At 36.0% G+C, this 20,920-nt stretch overlaps 2 protein-coding genes across 2 annotated transcripts in view; one reads left to right on the forward strand and one right to left on the reverse strand.

The window, feature by feature from the left end:
* ANXA1 (annexin A1) overlaps nucleotides 1-20,920 on the reverse strand; it is a 295,662-nt gene that overhangs the window by 232,358 nt on the left and 42,384 nt on the right. The window lies entirely within an intron of this gene.
* The window catches only part of ALDH1A1 (aldehyde dehydrogenase 1 family member A1), a 50,740-nt gene that overhangs the window by 9,106 nt on the left and 20,714 nt on the right, over nucleotides 1-20,920 (forward strand). Inside the window, exons 2-6 of the mRNA XM_020878645.2 lie at nucleotides 4,892-4,996; nucleotides 13,927-14,067; nucleotides 16,504-16,633; nucleotides 18,230-18,291; nucleotides 19,835-19,963. Coding sequence (XP_020734304.1) covers nucleotides 4,892-4,996; nucleotides 13,927-14,067; nucleotides 16,504-16,633; nucleotides 18,230-18,291; nucleotides 19,835-19,963 — 567 coding nt within the window. The remainder of the gene's footprint in view (nucleotides 1-4,891; nucleotides 4,997-13,926; nucleotides 14,068-16,503; nucleotides 16,634-18,229; nucleotides 18,292-19,834; nucleotides 19,964-20,920) is intronic.

Here is a 20,920-nt window from a genome sequence, read left to right on the forward strand (position 1 = left end):
TGCGTTGTCATTTCCTTCTCCAGGGGATCTTCCCAGACCAGGGATCGAACCTGTGTCTCCTGCACTGGCAGGCAGATTCTTTACTATTGAGCCACCAGAGAACCCTGACTGTTTGCTCTATCTCAAATCCATTTTTGGTACATTAAAATCAGTATTTCTAAAACATCCATTTGACCCGGCCACTGTCTTATAACATCCAGGATAGAGTAACTTGGGTATCAAGATCCATCATTAACTGGTTTCATTTTCACTGTTGGAATTTATCTAAGACTTGTTTCCACTGGAATTCTCTGCTTGGGGCTGATCTCTCGACTGTGTTCCAAATATTCCAAGAGGGTTCCCTCTCTCTGCTCCTTGTTTTCCTTCTTTCTACCAAATCAGTCCTAATTTTCAAGGTTGCATTCTTCCAGGCCATGCTCCTTTCTTCTATGAGTTTCTCTGTGCAACTTACTAATTAAAGCACTGCTTTGGCCATTGCACTCTACAATCTTCAATTCTTTACTGACCGATCATGATATAATATACTGTCCTTTTAGATCACAGCCACTTGGAAGCAGGGTCATAGCTCACTAATCTTCCATGTTTCCCTATTACTAACAGAGTATTTCTCAGGTGTTTACTCATTATCTGACCAACAATTTTCTGATAAAACAAAAGTGACCATTTTGTGTCATATGAATGTAAGCACAAACTCGAACAAAAATTAAGTTCACTGTGTCCCCCTATATTAAAGGTAGAAACTGAATAATGCAGAGTAATTAGTGGTAATTTGAAATCATCTGCCACTGATCTCTCTAGTAGCCTGGAGGAGGATAGATAAGCTTCTGTTCTTACTTTAATGCTCATTTACAAAATATTCACTGACTTTAATCTGGAAAGGGAGTTTTATGTACAGTTTAAATACAAGAGTCTGATAATGAAAATAGATGGTACATACATATTATAAAGGTTCTTTCACCAAAGAGAATGTATGAAGGGATTAAAATAATTTGTAATACATTGGGAAGACCCTGAGGGATGAGAGGGGGGTTCAGGATGGGGAACACATGTACACCCATGGCTGATTCATATCATTGTATGGCAAAAACCACTATAACATTGTAAAGCAATTAGCCTCCAATTAAAATAAATAAATTTTTTAAAAAGTAAGTTGTAATATATTGAGAGCATATTATTGAAAAGTTGAAACCACAAATTATCAGTGTAAGAGGACTTAGGTGGGAGATGAAAAGCTTCACCACGGGCCTAACAAAATACAATACATTCTGTATCTTCTTTTTATTAGAATTTTGGTGAAATTGCACTGTGGAGGGGTGGAGTTCTGGGCATATTTCTGACAGGGGGAGACTTTGTGCTCTCTTAGTTCAGAGATATAAAATTGGAGGAGGTCATACTATCTTTAGAGAAAATGCAGAATTAGAAATTTGCAAGGCTGGCTAAAGAATCTAGGGCAAATAACATGATGTCTTTAGTTTCTGTTTGTTATCTGATGAGCTGATGTGTAGATAGCTAGCTTTAATTCTAGAAGGTGCCACAATTTGAACTGGTTTTTCTTAGGAATACTATAAGATGAAAATTCAATTAGGCAGAGGTAGGGGGCAGGGAGAACAGGGAAAGGTTTTTTTGTTTTTCTTTTTTATGATCGTATAGAGTGAGTGAATGAGTGAGTTAAAGTCGCTCAGTCATGTCCGACTCTTTGAGACCTCACGGACTATACGGTTCATGGAATTCTTCAGGCCAGAATACTGGAGGGGATAGACTTTCCCTTCTCCAGGTAGCATAGAACACAGTGATAAAAAAGGATGAGTAGGGGTTCTGTGTGTCTTTAACAGAAGAGGGAAGGTGTATGTATGTGTGTGTGTGTGAGAGACAGAGAGAGAATGTAAGAACAAGTTTTAAAACCTTAGTTTGAAGTGAGAGCAGTGTAAAGCTAGAAATGACAATGAGCTGAACTTGGGACACTTTAATTAAGGTGCTTCCCAGTGATCTCTTGGGGGAAAAATAAGGCTAAAGACATAGGAAAGAAAACATTGTAAACATGAAGAATATGAACTGTAAAGTCTACAATAACTTCAGGGAAAAAAAGATAATATACAGTGAAGGACTCTTTAGCAAACATACCAAAATTTACAGATTCAGCCTAGTATTTGTTTCTTTCAAAGCAGTCAATTTTAGGTATCTACACTTGTTTCAACTATTTGTACGAGATTAAAATTTGTTGTTAGGCCAAAAAAGGAAGAATTTCACTCAAATTTGCCTTTAGAACTTAGAACAAATTATTTTTAATGTCTTTGCTATCAAAAGATAATAAATGTTTATCCTTTGAAAGTAGATTTGATTTTCACAAGTAGGCTAAAACCATTTAAACTTCATCTAGGGTAAAAAGTGGGTAAGCAATCAGAGCAAGGCTTCTATGCACAATTAAGCTGTGACTATAAGTTGATGATATTTTCTTGTTCATCATAAATTTCCTCTAACTTTTCTTAGTATCTAAAGATAAATTTCATTGAATATTTAAATCTTATGTTTACAATAATGGTATAAGTTTTTTATTTCTCCCTCAGCCATCTTTTAAAAATGAATTTTATCATTAAATAAAATATTGTAAATAAAAAAAAAATAGCTACAATGCTGATTCACTCCAAAAGATGTTGAGCAAGGCAGTGGTTGTAATCTAAATTTATTTTTCTTTAAGTTCAACTAAGATGTTTATATTTTTTTCTTAGAGGTTAATAGGAATTTTATGGTCTTCATCTGTATTATATTACCCTATTAGAGAAACAAGGATTTTCTTGATACTTCTATCTTTCTCAAACTTCCATATTTGTGTCTTTGGACATCTATTCTCTTTATCTGAACTGCTTTGTACAACTTCCCCTTTTATTTATTCGCGTCCACATCTTTTTCCTGTCAGTTCCAGGCTAGCACTACATTCTTTGGAACTCCTCCAAATACACAGGTTACATTGGCATGAATAGGCAAATAAGGAGACGTATACTTCCTCTTGTTTTCTTTAGCAAGTCAAACTATCAGAGTGGACACATGTGCAGAGTATTATAGATCCTACCCATATGTAACTACTGGATTCTAGGTTCTTTGATTCAATTTTTAAGCTATTTACTTAAGAGTTCTTCACTCTTCACTGAGGTTAAGATCACTTGAGGGCTGGGATTGTGCTGAACACTTTGACTGGGATTTTTTTATTCTGAGGATAAATCAGAGAAACAGACACACACTGTCCTTGACCTTATCTTAACTTACAGCTTAAGAGCGAAGGCAGACATTTAAAAATGAGTTTTTAAAAAAGTGACAAGCTTTATAGTAGATGTGTAGGAGAACAGGGAATGCTTTTGTAATAATATTTTTTTTTTTGGTAACAATCTTGCAAATCACCAAATATAGAATTAATTATATGTAAGCATTTTGTGATATATAGTAATATATATCTTATTAATTTGACAGAATGTTAAGCTAAATTTGGACACTGCACAGAATAGCTAAGTCAGTGCAAACTCACAGGTTAATTTAAAAGACTACTTTTATTTCAAATATACACAATATAAATATTTAAATCAACAATGTATAATCTTGAGAGTTGTCACTGGGAAATCTTTAATAGCTCAGTAATTTGTATTTAGCATAACAACCAATTTAAACCTTGAGGGGCAGTGTTTCAATACATTCTCCCTCAGAGTTGCACAATTAATAACTAATCTTTAAATATCAAGTTAAGAGGAGGTGTCTGAGTTAAGGTATATATTATAGATCCACTGTGTATGTCACCTTTCATGTTAAATTTCATGGGTCAATTACCTGTGGCTTAAAATTAAACTAGTTCATATTGTAAAAATAATCTAACAAGATGTCACAATACATAATATTCAACACTGTAGTTATTATTTTTTTGTATTTCAATAATGAATAAGAAAAAAGAGAATAAACAAGAAATAATGGGATGAGAGGAGAGAGAAGAAATTCTAGCTTTTGTCAGAAACAAAACATAACTTTATTCATCATAAAAATAGTACTTCTTAATTTGGCTACATAAGATATTTTTATTCTGTGAAAAGATGAATGAGATATCAAAGGTATTATAGTTTCCATAAAGAAATTTAAGTTCAGTATTGCAAAAATTGAAAACAGACTTTTAAAATGACGTACTAACACTTCTTAATATTCTTACTCTTTGTGAACACAGAACAAAATTCAATTATTTTCTGGACCCCCTGTTTCTTTAGATGCAGGTCTCTTTCTCATAGATAGAACTAGGAAATCTAGTACCTGATTTTATCTGAGGACAAATAATTTACTCGATAACCTTTTAAAAAGAAGAATGAAACCCTTATGTCTTTAAAAAGCCGATGGAAAATGTCACTAACTGATTTTTTTCCTAAGCAATCTTCTTTTAAAGTCCTCCCTCAGGCTACTTTTAAGACAGTAAACTAAAGGATCAGAAAATAGTCACTTACCATACCAAATCACCAGTAGCCCAAGATGAGCATGTTCAGAATCTGAAGTGGAAAACAGACAATGATTCATAAAGATCAAGCCCAATTAAGACTTCACTCTTGCCTCAAATTCATGGTTATTTAAGATAACAGCATCTTTTTCTAACTTGTTTTCTCCAGTCTGTATTTTCTGTTCTTTAAATGACCTCATATCTTAGTGAAATTGTAAAGTATTACTTTATTTTAGTGTGTTATGTATGCATGCATGTGTGTGTTTGTGTGTAAAATGTTTTAAACAGTCAAAAAATTCCTGGAGAAGGCAAGTGGCTGAGGGAGGTGAGGTTGTAACATTGGCTTTACTTACTGCTTTAGTTTAAGTTTATAAAAAGTTTCTGAAATTGGCTGGATGTTTAAATGCCTTTTTACTTACCTTCTGTCTATAGATCTTCATAAACAATGAATGGCATAGTTCAGTGAGTGGTAAGAAATTTCCAGTCTTTAATCCCGCAACTGAGGAGAAACTCTGTGAGGTGGAAGAAGGAGATAAGGTAAGTTTTGTAACACTATTTGCATTTTATGCCAGGTTTCTTTGTTTCTCACCATTCTGAGTACCTAACCCCTAGTCCATCTTCAAATAGTCATGTCATGAAAATATGGTTTCCAGGGCATCTGGGGAAATATTCTTGGTACATAAAGGGTACTCAATAGTCACGTAATAATGATGAGCCTGTTCTTCTGTGTGTGGAGATTCTTTTCATATGATTTTCCTTGCTTGTTTTTCAATTGAAATAGTGTCTATATTTATTGTATGAACAGACTGCATATGAAGGGAGTGGTCATAGGTTTAAAAAGCAGAGAAATCCTTTATTTATATAAAACATTTTTCTTAAGTGACAAAAGGAAACTAAAAAAAAATTTTAATACAGGAATTTAGTAACAATAGATTGCCAAGTCATTGCATTAACAATCATTGAATTAGCATTAATTAGTACCTAAAAAACTGAATTTTAAAGGATTTAAGTTGAATCACAAATTGTGTTGTTTCCTTCTAACTAATAATATAACAACAAAAGCTAACTTTAATGGTGATAATTTTTAATACTGATTTTTTAAAAATTTAGTACACAGTGTAACCCTATGTACTATTGCTAGACACTTTTACAAATGATGATAGAATAGCAGAAATAAAAGGGTCATTTACTCAAGATGACATTGCTAATAAATAATGAAATCAGCATTCAAATGCTGTGCTTCTGACTCCAGAACCTGTGACTGGCAGGGCTACTCTCTTTCTTTGTGAATATTATTAAAGAGGGTGATATTAAATAGGTCAGGGAGTGAAGAGATTAAAAGCCTTCAGAATTTTTATCTGAACACATATCTTAAAAAGAATATGGTCTAATTTGAAAAGATTTTTCTGGTCTTTAGTTTTCTAGCTCTTATCAATATTTTAATTTCTGTCATGTAAGATATAAAGAGGTTAATTATTTTGCTACATGAAAAGACTACTTATTGGAAGGTGAAAACTCAGCCAAACTCAAGGATAATGCTACTCTCAACACTGCTCAGTTCATGGCAGCAGTCCTGTGCTCGTGTCCTTTCTCCAATCTTTCCTTATCTTCTTCCCAATCAACTAATCTCAAGATATTACACCTTGCAAACCTATTTGAAAATAGTGATAGGCCTGAAGGGCTCTTTAGGATTTAGGAAAGGCCCTGGATTCAGGTTGCAGTATTACCAGAAGAAATAAGACCCATGCCTTGAGGGGTAAGAATGCAGAGTTTAGACAGAGGAGTCAACAGCTTGAGAAGTAGAAGCAAAATAGAATGGAGACACATGTCATCTGCTTTCAGATTTCACTTTCTATATGCCAGAGTTCATCCATGCATAAATTCTTCAAGGGCTTCTCATTGACTCTGGGGGAAAATATCTTTGCTTCTGGCTTCCATTTTTCCCTATCAGTGTAAGAGTTCCAAGCTTTATCATGCCCCAAACATTGCATTTTAGTCACTGCCTCTAGACGATGGCCATGGTGCTGTCCTTGGGACCAAGTTCAAGTCATCATCTGTGATAAGAGCACAAAAGATCCACAGCTGCATTCATCATTTAACCTTTTGGAGCTTCTATTCCTTTTTCTATAAAAGAGGGAGATAGGAAAAACTTGGGGGAATTTAACTAAGAAAACATGGGGGACTTCCCTGGTGGTCCAGTGGTTAAGACTCCATGCTTCCAATGCATGGGGTGCAGGTTCAATTCCTGGTCAGGAAACTAAGCTCCCACATACCTTGTGGTTGACTGCCCTCCCCACAAAGGAACTGAAAAAAATAAATAAATAAGAAGAAAACAAGTAATTGAAGTGTTTTAATAGCGCCAGGCATACAACGAAGCCTCCATTGTTAGAGGTATCACACTTTTTTAAGCTTTTTCTAACCTTTCCAGGTAAAATTGCTCTCTTCTATGTCATCATAGAACACCACATTTATGTATATTCTAAACCTGTGTTTTATTGCTTATTGGTTAATTTGTTCAAGACAATATGCTTCTTGTAGAAATTGACACTACATCTTACCTTTATGCCCATGGTATCTAACACACTATAAGTAATGAATAAATGAAATAATTTACTCCTTTATCAAGTTTTGTTTCCATATATTTCATACATCTCAGAAACCTAGTACTAAATTAACTACTGACTAAAGTAGTAATTCTAGAAATTTTGGATGCTTTAGAATTTCCTGGGAGGCTTATTAAAACACTGATCCTTGAGCCCCACCTATCCCAAAGTTTGTTTCAATAATTCTAGAGTGAGACCTGAGGACCTGCATTTCTGACAGATTCTTAGCTGAAGCTGATGTTGTTGGGATCAGGATAAGGGAATATGCTTTGAGAACCACTGAACAAATATATTGAATCATAAGTTGTATCTCCTCTCAGGTGTTGTTAACATTTAACAGGAGGCAGGGGTTCTGACAAGTAAGGAAGTTAATGATTGGAAACTGGTGCTAAGACAGTCAGTCTGCATCTCTCTGAAATGGCACAAGACTGAATTAAGGCAGAGAAAGACTGATGATCCCTGGCAAAGTATTCAGAAAACTCAGAACCCTGGGTCCCATGAGCCATTCCCAGAAATAAGAGAAAAACTGGTTCTTCACATTCAATAAAGAAAAATAGCTTTTAATCAGAGACTCCTAGAGATCTCCCCAGCATTCTGTGCGTGCTAAATCACTTCAGTCATGTCCAACTCTTTGCAACCCTGTGGACTGTAGCCCACCAGGCTCAGTGGGATTTTCCTCGCAGGAATACTGGAACCGGTTGCCATTCCCTCCGTCAAGGGATCTTCCTAATCCAGGGATCAAACCTGCATCTCCCTCGGCTCCTGCATGCAGGTGGATCCTTGACCACTGAGCCACCGGGGAAGCCCCCAAGCCAGCATTACATGACCTCAAATATCCTAGTTGCTTGAATGGCTCTGACAGCCCTGAAGAGGTGGGAAAAGCAACAGCAGGCAAGCTGAGGGCAGAGCTGAGCCCCGGAAGGTTGGGACTCCTTCTCTCCAGAGGTGTCCCCAGCTCTCAGGAGGGAGACTGCAGAACTGTCCGCAGTTTGCATCAATGAAAGAAAAACCATTTCTTAATTCTTTAGCCCTGGGGCCTTGGACATCTCACTTTGCCCCTATCTTCTGGGATGAGTTTCCTCAGTAAAACAATCTGTGCCTGGAATTCCAGGTGAAATCTTGTCAGGCCATCTGAGGACTTGGCATCCTTGGTGAGATTTACCCTCTTTCTAAAATGGAGAGGGAAAGCGGATGATCACACCTGAAGTTCTAGAAATACCTATTATCCGTTTGCTCTCTGCTTATTGACGGTTACCGCTGCTGGTCGGAGAGAACTGTCTGTGCAAATGTAGATTAAAAACATTCATTAACATCCAACAACAAAGCTACAAATCAGGTCACTGTGCTAATGGAGCTGCCTGAATACTTCTCTCTCAAGTTGGACTGTTCATGGTATAAACTGTCCATAGCAAGCAACTGTGTGCTTAAGATCCAGTGCTCTTGTCATCATATTCTTTTCTGAAATAATCTACCAGCTTTTGTTTTGAAATAATTATTGCTGTTCTCACAAGTTTGCCGACAAATGTATAGTAACTTCTAACGTTGCTTGGTGAAGGTACAAATCTAGTAAATTACAGGGTCACAGTAAACCTAATATTCTGGAACTGACTCTTTAGATAATGAGCCAAGAGGTTTTAAGGATTTAATTTATGAGTAGAATGGAGCTAACAATGGGCTACATACAGCCTTTCAATGGTATTATAAAGAGAGGAGGAGGGGCAAGAACAAATGGAGGTTACAAAGCAAAGCACAGATGTGGGTGGGAACTGTTTTCTTTTCACTTCAGTGGCTCTTTTAGGCTATATCGCCTAATCCCACAAGCTGCTTTTAATACTACAGCATGACCTAGCAAATAATTGGTGGGGATAAAAGTAAATGTCCATTACAGTAAGTGTCTGTGACAGGTGTAAAACTGGTCTGATGACTATTTTCTCCAAATATGGATGAACGTAATATGGAAATTCATGGTCTGGTAGCAATGGATGAGTTCAGTCCTTCCTTAACTTCTTCTGTTCAACTTGTGGTCCCTTACTTTAAAAAAGGAACACTTTAAACACTATCAGGTAAAAGCACTACTGATGGTAGAAAATTTGAGTTAATGTATCAAATAGCTTTCTGGTTATTTAAAAATTATGTCTTTGGATATGCTAGTCCTGGATTAAAAATCAGCAATAATAGTCTTGGGATAATAATAATTTTTTAAAAACCTCTATACCTAATGGTTTGATTAATGTAAAAGCTGTGCTATGTAATGGAATCAATTAAGATATGAATTATTTTGTAAATATCAATACAAGAAGATTATTTATATAAGGAGCACCCTTATATAAAATCAATGTAACACATGAAAACTCATTATAAGATACATCCCTGGTGGCTTCCCTGGTGGCTCAGGCGGTAAAGCATCTTGCCTGCAGTGCAGGAGACCCGGGTTCAATCCTTGGGTTGGGAAGGTCTCCTGGAGAAGGAAATGGCAACCCACTCCAGTACTCCTGCCTGGAAAATTCCATGGACAGAGGAGCTTGGTAGGCTACAGTCCATGGGGTTACAAAGAGTTGGACAAGATACATAATAAAATGTTTAAATATTTATTAACTGCCTATCGTAGACCCAAAGAGTAAGAAATATTATAGCTTATACTAGAGGTAGCAGTAAATATTCATTGCAAAGGAGATCATTATCAGGGTAGCTTTGAGGCTATCCTAAAACTGGATTTTGGAGTCAGATTTGGAATCAAATTTTGGTTCTACTATTGCTACATCTCATGTCCTATAAAACCAAGTCTGTGATAGCTTAACTACAGCAGTAGCATAGTGCCAGGAGTTTAGTAAGCTCTTAACTAGTAGCTATCATCAAGTTGGTTTAGTTTGGCAAAGGTTTAGGTAGGTTGTGATATTTGAGCTGGGTCTTAAAGAATAAGAAGGATTTTGAAAGGTAGGGATGAGCTGGGAGAACATTCTAGAAGGAAAATTACAAAAGCAAATGTGAGGAATAGAGGGCTACCTAGAGTAGAAAACATATAAACATAAGTTGAACAGGTGACTTGGAGCCCGAAATGCTAGGCCTTGAAAATCAGAAAGAGGAGACTAGCTTCAGGACTGTAGACAAAAGGGAGCATTTGCAAATACTGGGAAGGGAAAGTGATATAGTCAAATTATTTGAGGAAGATTAGCCTGGTAGTAAAAGGCAAGACCGCAATGTGGTGGCTCAGTGGTAAAGAATCTACCTGCCAATACAGGAGATGCAGGTTTGATCCCTGGGTTGGGAAGATCCCCTGGAAGAGGAAGTGTCTACCCACTCCAGTATACTTGCCTGGGAAATCCCATGGACAGAGGAGCATGGCAGGCTACAGCCCATGGAGTCGCAAAGAGTTGAACACAACTGAGCGACTAAGCACGCAGTAGGCCAAAAACCTGAGGAGAGAAGAGAATGGACTTAGGAGTGTTAGCAACAATGCAAGATGATAGTCTAAAATAATACAGGGCAGTGAAAACTGAAAGGAAGGATTAAAATACACTAGAATTGCTGAGAGTTAAGTTTGTTTTGACTTGCTCCGACTCCAATAGAATGTACTACCACTTAATGAACATTTAACATAATGTCTGTCACATAAAAAATGTTTCTCAAGTATCACCTATTTAGTCTTCAACACAACTCCATGAGGTAAATTATGGTGGTTGTTTAGTCGCTAAGTGGTATCCGTCTCCTTGCAAGCCCCTGGACAGTAGCCTGCTAAGCTCCTCTATTCATGGAATTTTCCAGGCAAGAATACTGGAGTGGGCTGCCATTTCTTTCTCCAGGAGATCTTCCCGACTGAGGGAATGAGCCCGTGTCCTGTTTGGGCAGGCAGCTTCTTTCCCACTGAGCCACCTGGGAAGTACATGAGGTAAACCATCCCTATCTTAAAGGTAAGAAGGGACTTCTCTGGTGGCCCGATGGTTAAGAATCCTCCTTGCAATGCAGGGGACACAGGTTCAATGCCTGGTTGGGAAACTAAGATCCCACACGCAGCAGAGCAAGCAAGCCCACACGCCACAACTAGAGTATCTGTGCGCCACAACAAAAGACCCCACATGCCACAGCTAAGACCCGACACAGCCTGAATTAATAAATATTCTTTTTAAAAAGATAGGAAAACAGAAGGTTAGAGAAGTCATATAACAATATAGTTCACTTCAGAATGAACTGAACCAAATTTCTCATGGTTTATAATAATGATGTGATTATGTGGTTGTATGTTTCTCCCACACAATTAGGATTTTCAAATGGTCAGTCTCTTTACTTCACTATTGTATTGTTAGCAACCTGATAAGAATGCTACAGAATGCAGTGTTTAGCAAATCTTTACAGTGTTTAGCAAATCATAAATGGATGAATAGATGGATACTTCAAAACTTACATAGTTAATAGGTGAGGAACCAGAATTCAGATCTGGGTTGTTTTGTCCCAGAGCTATATATTAACTACCATTACTCTATTTCTGTGCCTGAAGGATAAAATATATGAGAAAAGGAGAAGCATGATCTAAAGAACATAACTACAAAACTGCCCTTATTTATAGCAGCTTTCTGCAGGAACATATTTTCCATATGGCAGAGTTACTTGTCTTGAAGCCAATTATTCCATATCCCTTTGAGAGGCCAGGATGCCTATGATAAACCATATTTGGCTAAGGCTGATGATAGAACACTGAGCAGAAGGATCCCAGTGAAAGCTGTGTCATACAGACCTTTTTAAACACAGAGCATGTATTTTATAAGCTGTGGTATCTACAGATCATGCTGGCAATTTCAGATTCTTGCAGTTTGCTTTTAATGTTTTTCAACAGCACTCTTCCAAAATAACTTGGAGAAGGTGAGAACCTATGGCCTAAAACAATGTCTAAATATAAGTAATCAATGTGGTTAACTGAATGCTCAAAATATGAACTATATGTGTATATATATATATGTATTTATTATATATAAATCTATATATATATGAATCTATTAAGAATGGAGAGTAATAATACATGTATTTTATTGTATATAATCGTCATTCCCTCAAAAGTTAAACAGTAATATATACAAGTGTATGATGCTTACAGTGAAAGAATATTTGCTTGTAGTCTGTATTGTGATAATATTATCACTTAGACCAGATTATGCTTCTAAAATATTCCTTTGACCCAAGATCATCTTAGTGTGGCAATAAATGTAAAAATAATTTACTTAGCTTCTATTTTAATTTGCAGACTTGTAAGTTTGGGATGACTTCTTTTTTTTTTTATTTTTTGGCCACACTACACTGGATCTTAGTTCTTCAACCAGAGATCAAACCTGTGCCCTTTGAAGTGGAAGAGTAGAATCTTGGCCACTGGACCACCAAGGAATTTCCAGTTTGGGACTTAACTAAATATAATCAAAGACAGGGAATATTAATCTGAGATCCATGCCTCCCCAAGGGAAGATACCATTGTTGAATGGGTTTAGTTTAATTTGGGCAATTAAAAAAAAAATAGAACAATTTTCTCTTCACTTTCTTTCAGGGAATTATCATTCCTACCCAAAAGAAAACACACTGGCCTAAGAGGTACCATGATTTGTGGAGCTTATATAGCTCCACATAGTGACCAGACTGATACACAGAAGAACACTGGGATAATCTATGTGTTTAAAGTGTTTGCAACTGATTTGATCGGGGTAGGAAAAAGGACACATGAAGTAGTAATGGAAGAGGTAGTGATTTTTAGAATAGATGGATTCTATAGGAGCTCATGTGGGATCTGAACAAAGATCTATGGGAGTGAGTGGTTGGGGAGAGCATCTAACTGAGGCAGAGTAGGAGAGAACAGGAGGAATAAATCAGTTTAGGAAAAGGTGTGAGTAAAGACACACGAATGAAGACAAGAAACCTAGACTGAGTGTGAAATTTCTTGATTACTTTTGCTTGAATTAATATAATTAAAGCAGAGCCTTAATAGTAAGAAACTGACTTCTTTACCTATTTAGGGATTGAAAGGATCACTCTTGTAAAGTAATTAGCCTCCAACTAATAAAAATAAATGGAAAAAAAAATAAAATAAAATGAGGGGGGAAAATATATATATATAAAAAAAAAAGGATCTCTCTTCACCCAGTTGGGAAATGAGAGGTTGTAATATACTGACCCTTCTTTATACCAGCCCCTACTGCCTCTATGTCTTTTTTCCCCTCTGAACAAGAGGACTGAGGACATGTTTATAATGTTTTCTCTTCAACAGCAAAACGCAGTTCTTATTCACCCTTTAGTAGGTTCTTCATGAGAGTGCAGAGCCCATAAAATCAACAAAGATCCACGAAGACACTCAGTGTTTTAGATCTTGATTTCCCCTGGAACATTTGGCAACCAAGTCACCAAAACAGTAAAATGTAGTGGTGAAGAGCAAAGATTCTACAGCCAGCTGGGCTCTGTTTAAAACATACTGCAGCCACTTTCAGCTACTGAGCTTGGGCAAATCTCAACCTTCCTTTTTGCTTCAGTTTCCTCATCTGTAAAATAGGGAATTTACCTGTCTCATAAAACTATTGAAAATTAAATGAGTTAATATGTGTAAAGCAATTAGAACATTACCTGATATAAGGTAAACACTCCAATGATAGCAACTATTAAAATATAATATTTCTATTCTAGGAAATCATGCATGTGCTTTGTATATAGCACTCATCATTCCAAAAAGTAGGCAGCAGGTATAATTCTAATACACAGTAGTTGAGTCTGTAAAATGTGCTGGACTTTGAGCTGATGAAGACACAGTTTATGAGGAACTCGTCTATTTTATATGGTTACTACCATTGGATTTATGAATATATTTAGCCCACTAATTGAATTCACTTTGACTTGCAGGAAGATGTTGACAAAGCAGTGAAGGCTGCAAGACAAGCTTTTCAGATCGGCTCTCCATGGCGTACTATGGATGCTTCAGAGAGAGGACGGCTGATAAACAAGTTGGCTGACTTAATTGAAAGAGATCGTCTGCTTCTGGCGGTGGGTATTAACTGAACTGGGCAGAATTCAAAATCTCTAGAAAGCATTCATGGTTTGGATTGGTAAGTTGTTTTGTTGTTAGTGGTCACTATATACTCTTTAAACAACAATAACAACAATATACTTTCTACAAACAAAGCAAAAACTTCTACCAGCTCTTGTATATGAACCATACCACTGAGCTTATTCTCAGACGGTAAGTACCCTGCACTCGGGTTCTAGATGATGTTAATGTCCACTCCCAAAATAGATTTTGCAGTCTAAACTTTGGCAGATTCTGAGTTAAAACAAATTAAACAAATTTCTTTCCTAACTGTAGAATTTCTGAGTCTTTAACAAGGTCATCTGCAGCATGAAGATCCTAGGATTATAGACTGGCTTTCTTGAACTTACTTGACTACTGAACTCTGAGTGAAAAAAATCTCATGGAGTTTGTTAAAGGTGCCCGGAATATTTCTTTAAAATTACTCTTATTTCTCCAGTCTTAGCCCACCAAAACATTTAATAAGTGGACACTTTTTCCCTTCCTGAAATGAACTGATACACATTCACAATGGTCTTGATTAAATTATATTCTTTTTGCAGGTGAGAGAGTAATAAAGAAAAATCCATTCATGTGTTTATAAAAATGTCATTTTTATGTATACACCTTTAAAAAAAATTTCAGCGGTTATATGGATCAGCATATAAAATGGGTGGAGGGGGTGTTTCCTTGTTTTCTCCTTGAGAGCCAATTTAACACAAAGCAATAGCAACAGAAGATTTCAGAGTAAGCTTTTACTACCTGTAAACCTTAACTTGCAGTAACAGGAAGGCTTTCTTTTCTAAATCAACATTGTCAGTTATAGTTAATCAAAGTTTTATTTATTATCCAATCAAAGATTCAGCATAAAATATGCAAAAGTATGGAATTAGAAGTTATACACAATATAACACTAACTGAAATGTCCTACAGGAAGAAAGCAGAATATTTAAACTTGGCTTCCTTAATTTATTTAATCTGTGAATTACAGAGACAGAATATTGTACAACAGATAAGGGACTGATTTAAGAGTTTATCACCTGTACATTCTTGCATCAGCAGAACATCAGGCCCCAAAGTCTTAAAAGTTCTGCTTAAGAAAAGGAGGAAAAGAAGAGATAGTCATCCTAAAACCATTAGGGCACTAGACTAGAAAATGTTGAACTTTACAGCCTAACCATTCAAATAATTATGGTATTCGTGACAAAACTCAGTTTCACAATTCAAAGTTTTGTTGAAGAAAACTCATGGATTAAAAAAAAATCTAGAGGTCACTTAACTTTGTGTGAATCGTATGAGAATATCCACATGGAATGCAAAAATTTAAAAATGATTATTGAGGCATTATTAATGGTCACTGACAGTAAATAGATACCTGCTGTTGTATCATGCAACAAGTAAAATCTTGTTGGAACCCTGATCTGACTACAGACTAAGCACCACTCTCACAAGCTGTGCGGATATCAAATTGTGACCAATTTCTGGAAAGTTGGTTTACTAGGGATGCTCAGAATGAGACAGAAGGGCACTAAAGTTTAGAAACCAGAATCTCAATACCTTTTCTACCCAGATCTTATGTCCTTAAGCAAGTCATTCTGTCTTTTTTAATCTCCTTTTTAAAAAAAAGGAAGTTACACAAGATCGCTCACAGGATTTCTTCCAGTATTTTCAAAATTCCCTAGCACATGACTATTCAAAATATTCAGTTCATTTCAGTCTTTCAGTGATGTCCAACTCTTTGCAACCCCATGGACTGTAGCACACCAGGCTCCCCTGTCCATCACCAACTTCCAGAGCTTGCTCAAACCCATGCCCATCGAGTCGGTGATGCCATCCAACCATCTCATCCTATGTCGTCCCCTTCTCCTCCTGCCCTCAATCTTTCCCAGCATCAGGGTCTTTTCCAATGAGTCAGTTCTTCACATCAGGTGGCCAAAGTATTGGAGTTTCAGCTTCAGCATCAGTCTTTCCAATGAATATTCAGGACTGATTTCTTTTAAGATTGACTGGTTTGATCTCCTCTTAGTCCAAGGGACTCTCAAGAGTCTTCTCCAACACCACAAATCAATTCTTTGGCACTCAGCTTTCTTTATAGTCCAACTCTCACATTCATACATGACTACTGGAAAAACCATAGCTTTGTCTACATAGACCTTTGTCGGCAAAGTAATGTCTCTACTTTTTAAAATGTCAAGGTTGGTCATAGCTTTTCTTCCAAGGAGCAAGCGTCTTTTACTTTCATGGCTGATGATTTCAGATGATCCAAATCATCTGAATGATTTGGAGCCCAAGAAAATAGAGTCTGTCACTGTTTCCAGTTTCCTATATGTTTGCCATGAAGTGATGAAATATTAACTATCTTTTTATTCTAAAATTTCTATAGAACTTTAGACTTGGGATGATCTCTTTTTCAGACAATGGAGGCAATGAATGGTGGAAAAATATTTTCCAATGCATATCTGATGGATTTAGGAGGCTGCATAAAAACATTACGCTACTGTGCAGGCTGGGCTGACAAGATCCAGGGCCGTACGATACCCATGGGTAAGTAACTTTAGGAAACCACCCAGAGTGTGGGTAGGGGTGAGGAGATTACTGTAGAGATGAATAATTCCAAACTCTCCCTTTTAAAGATGTCAACCAAGTAGGGGAAAATTATTTTCTTCTTGACTTTGAGACATTGCAGTTCTGAACCTGGAAGTTCTGCTAAGATTCATCATATGGATTTTAAAATTGTTTCAGCACAATCATGTAGAAGATAACACTACAGATATTTTAGAAAATATTAGAGTAAGAACATCTGCATGTCCACAATTACTGATTTAAGCAGTTGTCTCTCTAAGGAAACTTTTCAAAGCTGGCCTCTGAAATTATTTATTTGGGTTTTACTCCAACGGTGACATTTATATTCTTCCTATAATGTAATTATTTAAGCCTCTTTGTATGTTCCAGTATGAGTCAACTCTGGTCATCTGTGTGCCTGGTCTAACTCAGTATAGTTAGAGCAGGCTAATTAAACAAACTAATTCACATTGATTTGTTTCAAATAGTTTCAAAGAAAGATGAGCCTATGTTTATAGCTTAAGAATTAGTGTGAGTGAATAAGTTTGCTTTTTTAGTATTTTAATACAGTAAGCACATAATGGGATAAGAATATGAAAAACATCAATTTGGAAAACACCAGGAGCTGAATTTAATTCATACAAACTTACTATGAAAACAAAATATCCTCCAGGACTGGCCCTGATGTGCATTTCCATCTAATTGGAGCAGCCCTCAGGTTAGAAGTGAGCACCAGAGAGTGGAAAGGGAGAAGAAAGACCATGGTGGGACCAAGAACTGTGGATATTTTACAAACTTTTGTTTTACCCTTTGACAAAATGGGAGAAGCCATATAGAGTACAAATACATCTTGACAAGGGGCCTTCTTGCTATGACAGCCAGGAAACTTTTGTGGGAACGAGAACAGAACAAATCACAAAGCATAGTGCAAACTCAGGATGAGCACATCAAGGTCACGTGTGGTCATTCATTGAGGCATATGAATCAGTCAGATACAGACTGAAAAGAAATATCTTCTACTTCTGGCATCTTTTGCATAGATTAAGAGGATTTGCTTTTATCATTTGGTAGGCAAAAAAAAGAGGACTTTTTAGAACAAGTCAGTGGGAAAAACTTGCCACTCATAGAAAGCTATTTTTTAATTTTACTATGTTTTAATTTTACTATTTTTAAAATTATATTAGGCACTTAAAAATTACTGGTAGAACTTAAGAGTCATCATAAACAGAGCTCTGTTTCTTTCCTATTTACACACCTTTTATTTCCTTTATCATGAAAGAAAGGAAATTTTGAGGATAAGTATGAATTAGAAAGTAGTCCTCTGGGAGGATCAGAGAAAGAATAAACATTATTCAGATCTTTTCCAACTGTGCACCTAACTCAGTTTTATGGTTCCTCTTATTTCAAATTACTATTTGAGGGCTCACCCTATTTGAGGGTTTTCATTTTGTAAATAATGAGAAATATAAACTCTTTTTTAATTATTGTCTATATCTTCCTCTCATATCAGCCCCAAACCACCATTCTGTGACTGTCAACCACATTTGTCCATAAATGTTTGTGCATTTTGTTTTCTAGATGGAAACTTTTTTACATATACAAGAAGTGAGCCTGTTGGTGTGTGTGGCCAAATCATTCCTGTAAGTTGTTCTCTTACATAACTTTCAGTCTCAAAAGGAATGAGTTCTAATTCTATTTCATTTGGTAATGACGTTTTCCCAGGCACAAATGAATGCTTAGATATTTGCTAAATGTGGAGCAAATATAGTCATTGTTGAACTCAGGTCTCTCTGTGACTATATCCTTTGAATACGAACTAGGTAATCTAAATCCTATCTATACTCTGGTATATCTCTTGAGTGTGTTTCCATAGTACAGCATCACCAAATCTTAACCTTTTCCTCTAAGGTTTGTTTTAAAAAGCTGTATTGTAAACTCTGTTTAAGACCTATGATTAACATGTACATAGCAAAGCATACATTGTGCAAGACATCAGGCATTTCAGTGAAGTATAGTATGGCCAACTGCTCTCCAACACTTCACACATCTGCACTGGGACTTCTCAGCATGGAGAATAGTAGCAACCAGGGTGTTCAAATTCTTGAATAAAATTTCTTAACTAAATGAAAGAAACCATGCCAGAGGCATTTGAAGCACCGTATGGAATATATTTTACCTTTAGATAAAAGGCTTTGATACTCCATATTCTTCTTTGAGAAAGTACCATGTTTAAGCAAAATCATGAAGATTTCCTTTTAAGTCCATCAAATAGGAGACTACCAGTGATTTTACTTTAAATGACATATTCAAAAAGGCCAAAAAAAAAAAACAAACAGATGGTAAAATGCCTTGATGATCTTAGATGAGGAAGTGGCAATGACTATCTTTTGCTCCAATGAGACTAAAATATACATGTACCAACGTTTTGAATGAAATTGCTTGTTAGTGCAAAACTCCCAATAAATCCATAAAATTACACAGTCTTTAATAGTATTTGCTAATATTTACTGTTTGTCTGTGGTGAACCAATCATTATGTTAAACATTTTGACCACTTTCTCTATGAATCTTCAGGACAGCATTCTGAAGTAAAGAGAATTATTGTCAGCATGTGTAGATGATGAAATCATACATAGAGTGCATAAAACTTATCTGAATTCATATGGCTGCTCAGTGATTGAGCTGAGATTTGAACCAAGCTGTCAGTCTCCAGACTTTAGACTTTTGCCTTTAGCAAGCTATTTTCAGTGGAAGTAAATATTACTAAATATTATTATTGGGTAAATAGTTATAATTAAAGACCTATTAAGGAGTGAGGAATAGTTACACTTTTTAAACACAGATATTTATATTTAATAGTAAGACTTGTTTTCTAAACCATGCAGTGATTTTTTTTTCCTGGTAGAAAACAAACTCAAAATAACAGCTCTTGATAAAATTTTATGACTTTCTCCTACTCTCTTCCTGTATCTAGTTTATTTGGAGTTTGTTTTTGTTGTTGTTGTTGTTTTTAGCATTTATGAGTTGCTTTGAGCAATGAACTTAATTAGGATATACCAGGTGGTTAAACAAAACTACCACAATTCTTATTTAACATCTACGGGGAGCATAAAATGTAGAAGTTAGATTAGCAAATGTGGCTTTCAGCAATACAAAGAATCTATTGTTATATATTGCTTTCTAGTGGAATTTCCCGTTGCTCATGTTCCTCTGGAAGATAGGGCCTGCCCTTAGCTGCGGAAACACAGTGGTTGTCAAACCAGCAGAGCAAACCCCTCTGACTGCTCTTCACATGGGATCTTTAATAAAAGAGGTATGTTTGCTAAATCAAAATGTGTGCAAGATCTCAGGAATCCTAACTGACAGTAGGAAGACCTCATCTGGTGCTACTATAAACTACATTATCTGACAACAGCGCCTATCCAGTGGGGACACATTACACATGGCTATCGGCAAGGATTTCTGGCAGTCAACCCAAATGAACCTCTGCCCAAAAGGAGACAGGAAGTCAGACTCAAAAGCTTCATGTCAAACTGTCACCTATGAGCTCTTTTTTGTTTCTTTTGCTCAACATTCACAAATGCAAATTCATGTTGAAATTGGTATGATTTTCTTCCAAATGTTGAAATGTAAGTTGGTTTATAACTGCTATTAATGACTTGGAAATTCTGCATATTTGTTTAAACTAGTCTATCTGAAGGTTGGAGTCCTCTGAGCTTGCTTGTGGCATTGAGCTATATTATTTCTAAACAATTCACCGTGAGGGAGTAAGTTTATATTCTCTTTTCTATTAAAGTTTCTTTTGCATTTACTTTCTTGCTCAAAAGCTGACAAAAGAGAACATTAAATTTATTTTCATTGACTATCCAGGTTGTTTTAATATATTTTTTCTTGTAAACAAGTTCTTGTCCTTGTCCCTTCATATTTTACCAATATTTTAAAAATAAGCATTAGTTCTGAGAAATTTAAAATTTAGAAAATCTGTAACCATATCTTAAAAACATTCTTCACTTCAAATTAAAAGTATGCAAAAGAAATGTCAAAGTGAGACCTTTTGATGCAAATAACATGAAATTTTAATGTGCTATTTCATTTGCCACATTTTATACTTGATAATTCTATACTGGGATTGGAATCAATTTGTGATGCTTGATCATGAATGCAGTGACCATTTTTAACCTAACATTTTTTTCTGATTAAATAATGTGGATAGGAATTTGCAAACCAATTAGTATGCCCTGACAATGAACAGGTAGAAGCTAAAAATATT

Source organism: Odocoileus virginianus, chromosome 18 (assembly GCF_023699985.2).
Source record: "Odocoileus virginianus isolate 20LAN1187 ecotype Illinois chromosome 18, Ovbor_1.2, whole genome shotgun sequence".
Lineage (NCBI taxonomy): Eukaryota > Metazoa > Chordata > Mammalia > Artiodactyla > Cervidae > Odocoileus > Odocoileus virginianus.